This window comes from Fonsecaea monophora (assembly GCF_001642475.1).
Source record: "Fonsecaea monophora strain CBS 269.37 chromosome Unknown Scaff52, whole genome shotgun sequence".
Classification (NCBI taxonomy): Eukaryota; Fungi; Ascomycota; class Eurotiomycetes; order Chaetothyriales; family Herpotrichiellaceae; genus Fonsecaea; species Fonsecaea monophora.
This window is the reverse complement of record NW_019173983.1, coordinates 13078-29239: the sequence shown is the minus strand read 5'-3', so window position 1 is coordinate 29239 and position 16162 is coordinate 13078. Positions and strand designations below refer to the sequence as shown.

At 52.9% G+C, this 16162-nt stretch overlaps 2 protein-coding genes across 2 annotated transcripts; both read left to right on the top strand.

Moving 5' to 3' along the window:
- Positions 1-2533: 2533 nt before the first annotated feature.
- Positions 2534-4602, top strand: AYO21_07036 (glycerol kinase; the record flags this gene model as incomplete). The annotated part of the gene is made up of 5 exons (XM_022656993.1): positions 2534-2700; positions 2921-3059; positions 3223-4075; positions 4134-4300; positions 4363-4602. The coding sequence occupies 5 exons, from the start codon at positions 2534-2536 to the stop codon at positions 4600-4602; spliced, it is 1566 nt and encodes a 521-aa protein (XP_022510635.1).
- Positions 4603-5436: 834 nt separating this feature from the next.
- AYO21_07035 (hypothetical protein) lies at positions 5437-15444 on the top strand (the record flags this gene model as incomplete). The annotated part of the gene is made up of 9 exons (XM_022656992.1): positions 5437-5675; positions 5753-6580; positions 6646-6680; positions 8273-9380; positions 10456-11213; positions 11267-11364; positions 11446-12258; positions 12383-12618; positions 13488-15444. The coding sequence occupies 9 exons, from the start codon at positions 5437-5439 to the stop codon at positions 15442-15444; spliced, it is 6072 nt and encodes a 2023-aa protein (XP_022510634.1).
- Between the last annotated feature and the right edge of the window lie 718 nt (positions 15445-16162).

Here is a 16162-nt window from a genome sequence, read left to right as displayed (position 1 = left end):
GCAACTTGTGTGGGAATCTGGAGAGTCCGGGGAGCCTTGTGGATGGGACGTTTTGGATGACCGTGGCGAGAAGAGGAGGACGACGACGGCTTAGGGCTAGGCAAGGGGGGTCAGGTGTGATGGTGTGTGACGAGGTTTTTGTTTCCGTTTTCGATCATGCATCAAGACCACAAAGTCCCTGATGGGCCTTGGATGGCTCGATAGGTTGCGTACTGCCGGTGCTGGAGACTGTGGCAACCAGGGGTGGTAAGATTTCGTAAGATACTTTCCGTGCTGGGTATCTCTGTACGCAGACAGATAGAGGCAGAAGAGGGGAGCTGGGTATGAGGGATCGAGGGAGAGAGTTGAGTAAATGACACTGTCTGACTAGGTGTCTGACACAATGACTGACGGAACAAATGACGCCATCTACGATGCGAATATGAGGCAAGAAAAGGACCAACGAGTAGCTCGGGCCAAGTCTGTCCGAGACTGACACAGTCTCTCTTACTCGTCTACTTGTAATGCCTCATCCACTTCTCTTCATCTGTCTTCATTTGCCTGCGGCCCTCTCCCTCTCTTACTCTCCTTTAGGAACTGCTTGCTCAAATCACTCGTACAAATGGATGCCGTACAATAGCCTTGTCCTATGATTAATCATCGCCAACTCAGAGCACCATCATCACCATCATCATCAGATTAAAGACCAGACCAATCACCCTGTGCTCACTATTCGGTACCTTTCGTATCTTCCTAACCCTACTCCAGATATTTCCCTCGTCATTTCTCCTTTTCACTGGCTGTTTGGGATAGAAATTAGACCACAAGCCACTGCCGGGGTAGCAGGGTTTCCTTTGGTCCTAGGTGCTAAACTATGGTCGGTAGATCTAGATCTTCCCTATCAAGAAACCAACCACCACGGTCGCTCTCTGCATCTCTTCACTTCTGTCCTTGCCCTGGTCTTGTTGGATGTACGCCAGGAGACTATCCGGCTCTCGTCGTGTGTGAACGTGGCAACATCTCCGTGCATAAACGGACTGGATCGTGATGTCGGCTATACAAAATCTCCCGAGAGAAAACCTGCAAGAGGCGGCCAGAGAGCGCGCTCCTCGTGGCTGTCATGTCCTTGTCTTCTTCAGCATGTTGACCAACCAACTCATCTCTCTACCCCGCAGAAAATACTCCTTATACTGGTGGATGGAGAGTGGATGCGCCTCCTCATTTGTGCCTTTGAGCGCCGAGAAACGCCACCGTGTCTCGCAAGCCGCACCGCGATTGCTTCGTATTCCCTTGTTATACGCTTTTTCTGATGTTGCTGTTCGCTTGCTCAGCTCAGCCTCCGCACAGCTGCCGAGAGCTGCCGCCTGGATGAGAATTTTTGTGGTGAGCGTGCTCTCCGGAGAATTGGCATTGGGCCTGATTTGCGCTACCGAAGCTGATGTTGCACTCGTGATGCTTGGTTGAAGAGGAGATGGGACCAGCCTCCCTGTCCAAAACACCCCCTCTTCATGTTCCATCACGTTCGTATCTGCGTAGGTGGTTGGCCTGACGTGCGTTAGTTGGTATTCTAGTGGACGGGATTGACGCCGCTATGCAAGCCCTTTTGATGGGGCCCCCGCCTTTGTCCTCTCCCGTGATGGCCGTTTTTCTCCCCAAGACAGCGCTAGGGGCCCTCCCTTGTACCGTGCATCTCGAACCTGGATCGGCATGTTGCTGATTGACTCGAGCACGTTGAGCAGCCAGGGCAGTACGAGGTAGAGAGTCAAAGGAAATAGAGGGCGGTGGATTGCATTGCATGGTTTTGGCCCCGGCCGTCTGGAGAACAAAGGGACAAATCCTTGACACATCACACCTTGATCACCGCCCCAAACCCGCGTGGTTTGATGATAGCCGGTCTCCCCGGATTCCGCACTCTCAGGCTCAAGTACCCCGTTAGGTGAGTGATGAATGGGTGAATGCCCAGCCTCCTCACTTTGTATCTTTGTACTTGGACAGACTTGGTCGAGGGGCATGTATCTCGGGGTTAGACACACCGAGCCCGAGCTTTCGAGAGTCTCGGAAACTCAAAATCTCGCTCACACCATCACCATCGTCATCGTCATCAGAGATAGCGGTAGTGACAGCGGCAGCAGCAGCAGCAACAACAACAACAGCTCTACCGAGGACAGCTTCTTCCCTACCCCCCCTCTCTCTCTCTCGCGAGATAGGACTGATCGACGAAAAGGGAAAAATTCGGATCCTTGACTAACTCATCACTCTCCATACTACAAGCTTCCCGCGAACGAAGACGAGGAGACAATCCAACCGAGCTCAGCTACACAGCTCTGTCACACAGCTTCTCTTCCCTCCTACAGAAAAAATACCACGAGGTAACGACCCAGTCAGTCACCATACAATCTCCATCCAGCAGCACTACTAGCCTCCTCCTCCTGGCCCTACCGATCCCATATCAGTTCTACCTTGATTCTATCTATACACCTTTACTCAGTACTGAATACCCAGTAGTCGATAATCGATAGTCGGTAATCGAATGCTCACCACCCTCCGATCCAAGATGGGCGACACTGCTGCAAAGTCGTCATCCTCGTCGGCCTCGCACGAGGTCTTTGTCGGCTCCATCGACCAGGGCACCACGAGCACGCGGTTCCTCGTCTTCAACCGGCACGGCGAGGTGGTGGCGTCGCATCAGATCGAGTTTAAGCAGATCTATCCGCATCCCGGGTACGTTTTCTAGCTCTTCTTCTCTTTCTCTCTCTCTCTCTCTCTTTTCATAGTTCATTTACTCTCTGTCTGGGATTTTCACGGAGAACGAAAAATACGGTGTGTACGAGAGTGTGTGTGAGAAAGCCAAAAGAGCATTAATGTATAAAAGCAAAGCTGGTATATTCGTTTATCAAAGTCACTTTCTAACCCTCCCTCATTCCCGATATGATTAATATAGATGGCACGAGCACGATCCACTGGAAATCATTTCGTCGGTGGAGCAATGCATCGACGGGGCGGTCAAAGACCTCGAGAACCAGGGCCACGCAAGCGCCAGCATCAAAGCCGTGGGGATCACGAACCAGCGTGAGACAACGGTAAGAAAAATGAACCCCTCTTCTTCTGCCTCTTTCGTCCAGTCAATCCTATCCAACAGTTTCGGTTGGTTGCGAGCCAATCGTTACTTTGCTTGCACTTTGGGTCTCCAAGAAAAGACCGAGGGGAAAACATTGGTTGACTCGATTCTTGCTCGGCATCTAGGTCGTATGGAACCACGAGACGGGCGAGCCGCTGTACAATGCAATCGTGTGGACCGATACCCGTACCCAGGCCCTCATCCGTAAGCTCAAGCATCGACTGGGGTCAGACCAGCTGCAACAGCTCTGTGGTCTTCCCCTGTCGACGTACCCCTCGGTGGGCAAGCTCCTCTGGCTGCTCGACAACGAGCCCAAGGTCAAGGAGGCCTACGACAAAGGCATCCTCGCCTTCGGCACCATCGACGCCTGGCTCGTCTACAAGCTCAACGGCGGGCCCAAGAAGAATGTCTTCGTGTCTGACCCGACCAATGCCTCGCGGACCATGTTCATGAACCTCAAGACCCTGGACTACGACGAGTCGCTCATCGATTTCTTCCGGTTGGACCAGTCCAAGATTCACCTCCCCAAGATCACTCGGTCGTCAGATCCCGAGGCATACGGGCGTCTGGAGCTGAGTGTGCTCAAAGGCACCCCTATCACTGGCTGTCTGGGCGATCAGTCAGCCGCCCTGGTCGGTCAAAAGGGATTTACTCCCGGGCTGGCCAAAAATACCTACGGGACCGGCTGTTTCCTCCTGTACAACGTCGGTGAAAAGCCGGTCTTCTCCACCCACGGCCTTCTCGGCACCGTGGCCTACGACTTTGGAGAGGGCAAGCGCATGTACGCGCTCGAGGGGAGTATCGCCGTCGCCGGATCCAGTGTCAAGTTCTTGGTCGATAATTTTGGCTTTGTCGAGTCCTCGAGTAAGATAAGTCAGTTGGCTGCCACTGTCGAAGACAATGGCGGCTGTGTCTTCGTCACCGCATTCAGCGGATTGTTTGCTCCATACTGGATTGATGACGCGAGAGGAACCATCTGTAAGTGTCACTGTCTCTGCTCGTTGGTATCTAATGCTGATCCCCATTGTGTCTCCAGACGGCATAACAGCCTACACGCAGCGTGGACATATTGCACGCGCCACTCTCGAGGCAACATGCTTCCAAACAAAAGCCATCCTCGACGCCATGGAGAAGGACTCGGGTGCGAAACTTGCTGAGCTTGCCGTCGACGGTGGCATGAGTAACTCAGATTTGACCATGCAGGTATGTCACCGTGGTTGCGGCCGAGATCTTGAGGGAGTCAATGGGTGCTAATATTTGTCCAGACACAAGCGGATTTGATTCAGATCCCGGTGCGGCGACCGCAGATGCGGGAGACCACAGCCCTCGGAGCTGCCATCGCCGCCGGATTGGCTGTCGGGGTGTGGGACAGCATTGAAGAGTTGAAAGACATCAATGTCGAGGGCAGCACTGTCTTCAAACCACAGCTGCATGAGGCCAAGAGCAAGGAGATGTTCGAGAGGTGGGAAAAGGCAGTCCAGATGTCCAAAGGTTGGTCGTCATAAAAAGAGAAAGGCGGACTCAAGAAACTAAAGTCTTACATCGCGGCTCGCCCATCCGCGACGCCGCTAATACCAATGATGCATTGCGTTGGCAACATCATGGCCTCTTGTTTGTTCCTTTCTGCGCGTCGTGATGCTGGACATCTGGCTCAACGCCACTTGTCATCCAAGTGATGGAGATCCAAAGCCACGGTCATTGTGTCCCAAGCCAGCCAAACCAACAGATCTGGTTGTCGGCATAATCTACAGACCGACACTTTGGGGAATTGGGGCTGACAGGATTGGTGGTGCAGCCCTTTTGTGATGCAGACGGCGCACCAACAAGCCTCGTGAGCCCCTGGTTGGCTGCCCGCGCGAGGCCGACACCGGCTCGAGATCTCGTCTCGAGATTTCGGAGTTCTCTCAGACAAAAGATCTGCCAAGCTCGGAGCTCTGTGCGCGAATAGTCTCCGTCATTACATCTGCGATACGCAGATCTGTGGTGCCCACGTGGTGATGTTGTAACAAGCTTTGCGCTTTGTAGTGCCGGCCGATACCCTGCATTACATCATGTTTTTGCCGCATATAACGGATATTTTGGCCATGGAGTCGGCTATTCGGCACTGATCAAGGATTGGGTTACCCCAAAAGCCCACCGCTTCAACAGAAAGTCGACAAACTTGTGATGCAGGCGCCCTTCGGGGATGCAGTCTGCAAGCCAACAATGTCTCGCTGTCATCCCCTTGTTCTTTCGTCGACTCCCTTATCTTCCCAAGATTCCTGGAAGAAATCTCAACAGTAAAGTGTTTTCCAGGGGCGACCACCAGATCCAATGCTTGTGACATCAAGATCTCAATCATGTCGAGCCAGAATATATCGGAGGATGATAAAGACGTCATAGAGAACAATCCCGACGTTGAAAAGAATTTGGCACAGACATCGTACCCGGAACTCAAACAAGTCAGCAGCAATGCCCTGAGCAGGATCACCTCACGTCTCAGCACTCGAGATATCGTCGATCCTGGACCACCTCCAGATGGAGGCCTCAAAGCATGGATCCAAGTCGCCATGGCGTGGATTGTCTGCTTTTGTACCTGGTATGTGGGAGTTTCGAAACGCCTTTGGGGGGGATATCAGAACCTTGCCCTGAACAGATGGCTGACGTCTTTCTCAGGGGTTACATCAATTCATTTGGTGTCTTTCAAACCTATTACACCGAGACCTTGGGCGAATCGCAGTCGACCATCTCCTGGGTGGGTTCCATTCAATTGTGGGTGGTCTTCTTCGTGAGCGCCTTCTCCGGTCGGGCGCTGGATGCCGGGTTCTTCGTTCCGAGCTTGCTCATCGGTTCAATCGTCCAAATCATCGGAATCTTCATGACGAGTCTATGCAAGAACTTCTGGCAGCTTTTGCTTGCTCAGGGCCTCTGTACCGGTCTGGGCAGTGGAATATTCTTCTGCCCCACCATGGGACTTGTGACGACGTATTTCAGGAAGAACCGCGGACTCGCTGTTGCCATTGTGTCGGCTGGGAACTCGGCAGGCGGTGCCATATATCCGGTGCTTGTGCGCCAGCTCCTCCCAAAGATTGGATATGCATGGACTGTCCGCGTGCTCGGTTTCGTGAACCTGGGATTGCTTTCGTTGGCACTGGCATGCATGCGGCCGAGACTGCCTCCGCGGAAATCTGGGCCGATCGTCGAATGGAGGGCATTCTGTGAAGTGCCGTATGTCTGTGTCCTCCTGGGCATGTCGCTCGTCTTTGGAGGATTATTCTTCTCCTACTATTACATCGCTTCCTTTGGCCGGACAGTCCTGAATATGAGCTATGAAGACTCACTCACTTTGCTCATCATCTTCAATGGGGCCGCGATACCTGTCCGACTTGTCACGGGGTTCATTGCGGATCGTTTCATGGGTCCGTTGAACGCGATGGTTCCACTCCTTTTCATCAACGGGGTTTTTGCATTTAGCTGGATCGCAGTGAAGTCGGAAGCAGGCATGTACGTATTTGCAACGTTTTATGGATTCTCAGCGGGAGCCTTTCAGTGTCTTTTTCCAACGACAGTGACGAGTTTGAACAACGATTTGAGCAAGAATGGTGTGAGGATGGGCATGGCGTTCTCGCTATTCAGTTTTGCAGGTCTTTCCGGACCTCCCATTGGAGGGGCGTTATTGTCGACAAACGGGGGAGGGCGAGGCGGGTACCTGGTTGCACAGATATGCCTGGGAGTACTTACTGTGGTGGGCGCTTGTCTGATGTATGCCGCCCGGGTGTATAAGGTTGGGTGGAGCTGGAGGATCAAGTGTTGAAGCATCATCGACGAGTACAGCAGACAGAGACGAGGAGTTGTTGTGGTTTCCACAGTGACCAGCAGCTTTGTCGCAGTAGCCGTGGCCATCAGACGTCTTGACTTCTAAGACGTTATCAGGCCGGTTCAGCAAAATCAAACCCTCGTGCGCCATTTCGAAAACACGGGGAGGGATAGAAAAGGTGTGTGCTGTGGATGATGGTAAGCTGTCAATTTTCCTGTCAGTCGTCAGTATCGCTCGAAGACTGGGGGGGTAACTTGTCCGAGGCTTAAAAGGGAGGAATCAACTGAGCAGAAGGAGACGAAGAGTGTGAACAGCAGCACATCTACTGGGCTATGGATATTGACAGGACAAGGCCCTTAGCGGTACTTTAGAAAGATTCGAGCGAAGCTTTGTAAGATTGGAAGGGAAGAAAGGACAAGGATTGTTGATGGTAGCATTTGATCGACTTGGGTCGATTGCGGCATGTGAGGTGAGATGACGCGATCCCTTAGCAACTGCGTGTGTTTAAGGGAATGCGCTTGGACCCTCTTCGTGTGTTTGATTAGATAGAGGCATCAAGGTAGACTGTAGGAATGGATGAAAATTAGAGGACAAGACGATCAAGGCGGTTTATGATAGGAACATTATTGAATTCATTGTTGAGGTACGAGACTGGGCTTCGCTGGGCTGGACTGGGCGTACGTGGACCGCTTGACCGCATGCCCAACTGCACCAACTGCACCTGGTGACCTGCGACCTCAAGCCAAGATCCTCAAAACACGTTGATCGTCACCCAAAGCCTCACCATTTTCTCTTGCTGTCAATGGATGTTTTCGCCCTTGCTTCCAGCTCATCCTACGCTTCTATATTCACTCTGTGTTTTTCTTCTGATGCGTTGACTTCCCGTGCCTTGTTAGTCGCTACTAGCACACGAACATGTCCAAACCTTCTCGGCGCGTCGTTCCTACACGTGGCCCCTAAATATCATGCCTGATCAATTCCTCAAGTGCAGCGCTGATTCCATCATCACCCATCTAAATCCTTCAGGTCAATAAGCACGGTAGAAGAGCTATGAGACGGCGAGACCACCTAGGCAAGATCTGGCAGCTCCATGGAAGATCTACCTCGCATCGCCTCTGAGAAAGAGGGATATAACTTCTCCGTCCTCCGACACGATGGCTTTGGTCCGACACGCTCGTCCCGGAGGGTCCATCGAGGTTTCATTTTCGCCATCATGATACTGGCACCGTTGGCAACCGTGGTTGTGTTCTTGGGCTGGAGGTAAGCTCCCAATAACTCAGACGCAGTCAACTGTTTCCCACATGCTCATCTCATAACAAATAGTGGGGTCTCTGTAGGAAGCTCGTCTCCTCCAGATTCATGCGATACTGTCGTGACAGGGTTTCAATGTCAACCAACCATTTCCCACTATTGGGGCCAGTACTCGCCCTACTTTACTGTACCCTCCGATATCTCGACAGACGTTCCTGATAGCTGCAAAGTCACATTCGTTCAGATCTTGTCCCGCCATGGAGCTCGAGATCCGACAGCATCAAAGACCAAGACCTACAATAACACCATCAAACAGGTGCATGCCAATGTGAAAACCTTCACAGGGCCGTATGAGTTTCTCGCCAATTATTCGTACACTCTCGGCGCGGACCAGTTGACGACTTTCGGTCAGGAGCAGATGGTCAATTCGGGTACCAAATTCTATCATCGATATCGCTTGCTTGCAATGTCCCTCGAACCCTTCATCCGTTCCTCGGGCGAGAATCGGGTGGTAGAGTCGGCCCTCAATTGGACACAGGGCTTCCACGCCTCGAAACTGGCCGACAAATCTGCGGATGTCGACTCTGGCTATCCATATCCGGTGATCCTGCAGTATGAAGGTGATGGATTCAACAACACGCTGAACCATGCTCTTTGCACTGAGTTTGAGAACGGCACAGCCGGCGATATTGGCAACGACGCTCAGGAGGCCTGGGCGAAGATCTTCATCCCTCCCATCCAAGCACGCCTCAACGCCGGTCTGCCCGGCGCTAATCTCAGCATGGACCAAACAGTGGACATGATGGACCTTTGCCCGTTCAACACCGTTGCCAACGATGACGGCATCATTTCGCCATTCTGCGCCCTCTTTACCGAAGCCGAATGGCACAGTTACGGCTACTATCAGACACTGGGCAAATACTATGGCTATTCTTATGGCAATCCTCTGGGGCCTACACAAGGGGTGGGCTTCGTCAACGAGCTCATTGCGCGGCTGACCAACACCTCTGTTCAAGACCACACATCTACGAACCATACTCTGGACGATGATCCCGCCACGTTCCCTTTGGGCCGGAAGCTGTATGCGGATTTCAGCCACGATAACGATATGACAGCCATCTTTTCGGCACTAGGACTTTATAACAACACGCTACCATTGCCCAACACGACGGTCGTGGAGGCTAGTGCAGCGGGTGGTTACAGTGCCGCTTGGACCGTTCCGTTTGCTGCTAGAGCGTATATCGAGAAAATGCAGTGTCAGGGGCATTCGGGGGAACTAATTCGTGTGATTGTGAACGATCGTGTCCAGCCCCTCTCCTCTTGTGGAGGTGATGCCCTTGGACGCTGCTCTCTGAGCAGATTTGTGAGTAGTCTAGGATTCGCAAAGACGGGAGGTCAGTGGGAGCAATGCTTCGTCTGATGTGTGCGAAGCCATGAGTTGTACGTGGATCACGCTGGTCGACCGTGAGTGAGCAATACTGTGTGGAATAGATCTCCAGCTGCCAACATAGAAACTTGCCCAAGCCTTGGAGTGGAATGGTATCGCTTAGTAGCTCGATATGCTCACTATGCCCGTCACTATGTTAGATTTTTAAGAGTCACCTGGTGGTCCCTGAAACATCCAACGAGGGTGCCATGTGCGTCGGTGCTCAATCAAGCACTTGTCTCGTCTTGATTTCTTGACATTGAGTTGAAGACATCGGAGCGGGCCGAGACGTGACTCTTAGCGACTCGCCAGGTGACCCAGGTGCCCAGTTAGGCAGTGTCCCGATATAGAACGCAGCGTTTCCATAACGGAGAGACTGATCGATGGGGAGGTCGATATGAACGGAACGACCATTGAAGGACGGATGGATCACGGTTCATGCATGTACAGAGATAGGAAATTATAGTAGGAAGTATTATCATGCGTTGTCCTTGTCGTTGTCCTTGCTCAACATGGCCTAGCCTTATGCACTGTCCCTCTCTGTCTCTAGACATGGACCTCGACTTCGACCTCGGTCGTCCCACTCTTCATGGATAATAGATGATAATACCAAAATATATCTGTTGCCCTGGTCTTCACTTCGAGTAGATAAATTCCACGTATATTTGATCGAGACGTCCAATGTCTCCAGTTCGGACCATTGAGGATGTCCGGGAAGAATACAGCTATATCATCTGGTAAGGAGTACTCAATAATACCTCGATGCTTCGACCCCTCCACATCCACCCCTCTTTATCAGCCGCCCAAATATTCCAGATCAGCACATTACTTTTGCACACCCCTCGCTCACAAGCTAATATCTTTTTTTCTCTCTCTCTCGTCCAGTGGAGGCGGCACCTCTGGCTGTGTGATTGCGGGAAGACTCGCCGAAGCGCTCTCCCAGAGATCGGATGTCTCTGTCCTGGTGGTCGAGGCTGGGCCGGACTCGACGGGTCACCCGCTCATCACCATGGTGGGCGGCCTCTTCCAAGCCATGGGCGGCGAGCTGGACTGGGGCCTGGAGACCGTGCCGCAGGAACACCTCGACAACCGCGTGCTGCAGCTCAACCGCGGCAAGTTCCTGGGCGGGAGCAGCGGGTTCAACGGGACGCTGTGCATCCGCGGGTGCAAGACCGACTACGACGACTGGGGCCTCGAGGGCTGGACTGGCGACGACATGTTCCGGTACATGAAACGCGCAGAGACGTTCCACGGCAAAGACTGGTTCAAGGCGGCAGAGGCGTATCACGGCACGGATGGTCCCTTGCATGTTGAACCGCACGATCTGGCGCCCATCTCCAATCACGTCCTAGAGTCCTTGCAGGATAAAGGCTTGCCGCTGGTAGATGACTTGTTCACCACGGGCCAGGCAGCACATGCCTGTGGCCATGTTCCCCGGACGGTGCATGGCGGCGTGAGAACGTTCGGCACTGACTACCTGAAAGGTCACGAAGGTCGAGTGGATATCGTGGTCGATACCGTAGTCGACAAAGTCATCCTTGAGCACGTCCAAGGGGATGTTGTGGCGACGGGCGTCGAGGTTGTCGATAACTCTGGGAACAGGAGGGTGTTGAAAGCTGGTCAGCAAGTCATATTGTCTGCAGGTAAGCATCGCACCCGACACTCACATGTACGGGATTTCTCATGTCGTCTGCAGGTGCGTACTGCTCGCCGACTATTCTGCTTCGATCTGGCATCGGCCCAAAAGATGAGCTCACACAGCTCGGCGTCGATTGTATAGTCGATTCTCCGGGCGTGGGTAAAAACTTCCAAGACCATCTGGCAAGCCGCACTCTCATTCCCTGACGAGGGAAGTCTTCTCTAACTGCTCCTAAGGTCGTGTTTGTCCCCTACGAAGTCACGCAGCCGGACCTCACCAACGACCGATTCATCCACCACGCCAACGGTTTCGCAAATTCCCTGGCAACCTACCAGAGCTCTCAATCTGGCTTCTTTTCCACATTTCCCTTTGGCATCTTTGCGCTGGCGCGACTCGACGACGGGTTGAACTCGTCGTCTTTGTGGCGCGAGAGATCCGCCGCGACGTCTGGGTCGACACGAGATGCTGCTGACCTCACACCCGAGCAGGCTCACGTCGAATACATGCACACTGAGTTGTATTCAGGCCACGTTCACGGATATCCCATTCCCTTGGAGGGGAAGTACGGCTTCGAGATGATGACACTGCTGTTTAGCCAACAGAGCCGCGGCACAGTCACCCTGCGCTCCACGAGCCCGCATGACAAGCCAATCATCGACCCTCGCTACCTATCCGATCCTCTCGATCTGCTCATGTTGGCCGAAGGCGTGCGCTTTGCACACTCGATCGTGACAACCGGATCTGGCACCAAGAACATCATCGCCCCGGGCGTGTGGATGGCTGGTCCGAAGTACGCGGCCTTGGGGCCCGAAACTACCAGGGAAGACTGGGAGCCGTATGTGCGTCAGTACAGCGCCACGGCGCACCACCCGGCGGGCACGTGTCGCATGGGGAAGGATGGCGATACGATGGCTGTAGTGGACGAGAAGCTGCGTGTCAGGGGCGTCAAGGGTTTGATGGTTGCCGACTGCAGCATCATGCCGAGTCTGAACGGTGGACACACGCAGATGCCAGCGTATGCCATTGGGGAGAAGGCTGCAGAGTTGCTTGTCAGTTGCGTCTGAAACAAGTTAATAGTCCGACCATGTGAAGTCTCTGTATAGAGGGATTGCCTTGCTGAGCGCATTATACTTTGATAGAGGTAGAGCTTGAGTACGCATTGGCTGTCTATAGCTCTGTGTGAAAGAAGGTGGTGCTGCTTGGGCCGGCTTTGGTGCACGTAGTCTCAATGAACCGCAGGAAGTTCAAGCATCTCTTGCTACTCTTATTGCCATCTCTTCCAGCGCCAACCCAAGTATAACTAAGTTGGCGTGCCTCAGTAACGTGTGCCTTGGACATTGTAATGGACAGCTTCGGCGTCAGAAACTCGTGCGAATTGCTCCGCAAGTCAGTCTCAAGCGTGATCTCGGGTAAGGACTGTCCGTGTATTATTTGTCGGGAATGGGTGCCTGATGAGTTCTCGGTCAAAGTGCCTTTGTAGGTGTGCGGAGAGTGATTTAATGCTTACCTGCCATGCCTAACTTACCTAGGCTTGCAGGCTTGGTAGATGACTATGCTCAAGATATGCATTGACTGCGCCAAGCACGGGACACTGTCACCCTCCAACCCTCACCACAAACTAGAAGGGCGCCGCCTATACCACCTACGGCACACTACGTACAAACCCTAGTCTCTATCGGACCAGCCTGACTTGTTCTTTTCTATGGCGTCCCTCGTCTTTCTCCTGCACCGTGCAGCACACCCACCCAGCTGCGGCGCACCGTATACCTGGCCTCCCTTAGATCCATTGATTCCCCTCGGAGGCTTTTGTCCAGGCTAGAAACCGACTGGCTTGTAGGGTTGCAAGGGTACGCTGCGCTACAAAATTTGTCGAGACAACTTGGTCACCGAGAGTCATCATACTACACAGCCACATCATCGGACGGAACCCCTTCCAATCAACCTGATGAATTTCGGCGGTTGACATTGAATGCCAGCAAAGAACTAGCCTCAGACAGTGCATTATGGATGGCTCTAGCGATCTCACCTTCTCGGCTACGGCCCAGAACCCGCAGAGGCAGCACAGCGGCCCTGAGCCTCGAAGGACCAATCGTGCTTGCGTTGAATGCACGAGGAGGAAGATCAAGTGCGATGGCACTTTACCCTGCCAAAACTGTCGAAAACATTCTTTAGAATCGAGGTGTAGCTACAGGAAGCGACAGCGGAGAACAAATCCCTCCTGGAAGTGAGTTGTGGCCTCTTGTGACTTTGCGACACCATCTAACTGCTGGCTGTGTAGAACAATTGACCAGTTGAACGACGCTCTGACCGCTCGCAATCAGATCATCAAGCAGCTTTTGCCGGCAGTGGACTTTGACAGCCTGCCGGGCCTTTCTCGAGAGAGTGTTATCCGATTGATCAGTAATGAGGTTGATACCCAGACACCTTCGCCAGCTGCTGATGGTGCTGTCGCCAATGAGGTTCCAGAAGCTTTGCAATCCCTCAACGATATCGCTGCAGATGAGGAATGGAATGAGGCTCAGGACGAGGAAGGTCCGGAGCCACCAGTTGGCGACGCTGTCAACGGCATCATCATCCACCAACACCCGGGCTCATATCCGCGCGTTTCCTCGACTGGTGCTTTTCTGCATGTGTTCTTCAGCGTCTGCCCCTCTGCAAAACAATCGTTCTTGGATCTTGGACAGTCGGCATTTCAGAAACCAAAGCAACTCGTCGTTCGGAGTTCGAGCAAAGAGCCCCCACGGGCTGCGCATCATGTCGCCCCTGTATCCTCCACACTTCCATCCTTGTCGTCTGCACAACAGATGGCCATCGACGCGTATTTCGAGCAGATCCACGCCCTGATCCCAATGGTGGACGAGAGTCGCTTTCGGGATGAGTTCTCGAGCCAGGAACGCACAGATGACGGATGGAAGGCGCTCTCAAACATGGTCCTTGCATTAGGTTCCATTGCGGCGGGGGACGATCAATCACACTTCGCTTACCACGAACGAGCGCGGAATCTCCTTGGTTACAACATATTTACCTCGGGAAATCTGGAAATGCTACAGGCGCTGGTTCTCTTGAGCGCGCTGTACTTGTACTACATCAACTCGCCAAACACCGCATTCTTAGTCATGGGAACCGCATTCCGGATGGCTATTGCCATTGGCTTACATCGTGAGCCAGCAAAGACGACAAAACTCGGCCAGACGCCTGAGGAAGAAGCTTTGGCACTGGCTCGAGCCGAAGTCAGACGAAGAACTTGGTGGTGTATGATCGCTGGAAACGCCTGGCAAGGATTGTTGTTGCACCGTCCCAGGGTTGGAAGATGGGATCCGCTCACAATGGACACCGCTTGGCCTTCTACGAAGCTCTCTTCAACCTCTGCGCGGCTAGAGAGCGTTGCACGGCAGAGACACAACGAGTCCGAGGACAGAGACTGGCATGGCATAGCTCTCCGCGTGACTGCCGAGTTTTGCATCATCGCTCAAAGGATAGGAGATCGAATGGCCCAGTTGTCATACATTACACCTCGGGAGATTTTTGCCTTCAGCGACGAACTCGAAATTTGGAGTAAATCCCATCACTTTCGGTTCTTGTCGGAGAATTCGTGTCCAAAACGATTCTGGCTGAGTCGAGAGACCATGATGTATCGATTTTTGGGGGTACGCGTCCTGTTGTCTCGACCACATCTGCTGCGGTTGGCAGACGACGCCATGGCGCATAATGCATTCACAGACGAGGACTGGAAGGTTGTATCACTCTGCCAGAATTCGGCGAGTGAAGTTATCGACCTGATCTGCTCGGGCCTTCATCACGATAGGGTTTCGGTCTGGCACTCGACCTTTGCACTTTTCCAAGCTTGTCTGATTCCCCTGATTTCTATTGCTGTGGCAAAGAAATTGAGTCTATTTGGCGAAGCCGCAGTCAATGGTTGGAAACAGAGTCTGGACGGTGCTATTCGTGCATTCAAAGATATGGCTCCTCATACGAGGCCAGCGGACAGATATGGCAGCATTGTCGAGGCATTGCGAGATGGCGTGATATCTTGGAATAACGAAGATTCTCAGTACGCAGCTGACATCGACCAATATGCAGATTTTCTGGCCAATGCAAGATCGGAGACCGCAATGGACTTGATGAATTTTGACGGACAGGACGTCACCGCGCCGGGTCCATTCCTGGAGTGGTTTGATTATGATCTTTCGTTTGGAGATCAACAGCTAAACTGGTACCCTCTTCCTGATCCTTGAGGTCGTGGTTGCATGAATTCGAGGACACCTTTGCTGTACTGCAGGCTGAACACGCGGCTGTACTGCTAGGCTCACGAGGGGAGGTGAGGTGACGGTACCCTGGATAGCTTGTCGTGAGGCTGGTCTGATCAGGTTTTCAAGTCTGCAAGACTCACATCATGGAGGTCCTCACAAGGGGCGTTCACCCAAAGACTGGCATTTTGTTTTCTCGGATCTGTTTGATGTGATTATGAGCTCGGGCGGCTTTTCATATTTCCCAGGAGCCATTTGCATGGGACAGTCTCATCACGAGGACCAAAGGTCCACCAGCACTTATCCTAAGCAGGCAGCAAATGGAGAATACGGGAGTTCGCGGATGATCGCTCCTATCTCGCCGTCCGGGAAGAGCAACGAACTCGGCATGAATGCAGTACTTCGTGTCAGCTTCGATTGCGTGTTCAATCATGCTGCCGCTTTGCGTCTATTCGTCAGCCACTTGTTCAACAAACCGCCAGGCGCCACTCTTCGCCAATGCAGGTGAACAGTTTCAGTACTAAACCTCACATCCGACACAACTGCAGTGGACGACCTAATTCAAAGTAAGAGCTTGCACTAAACACCGGAGGCGTCCAAATGGAAAATCCCTTGAAGAGTCGAGTAAGTCCGTTATAGTGACACAAGGCCCGAGGGCTGAAGTAAAGCGACGACCGAGCCGTTCAACTCAACTCCTGTATACATC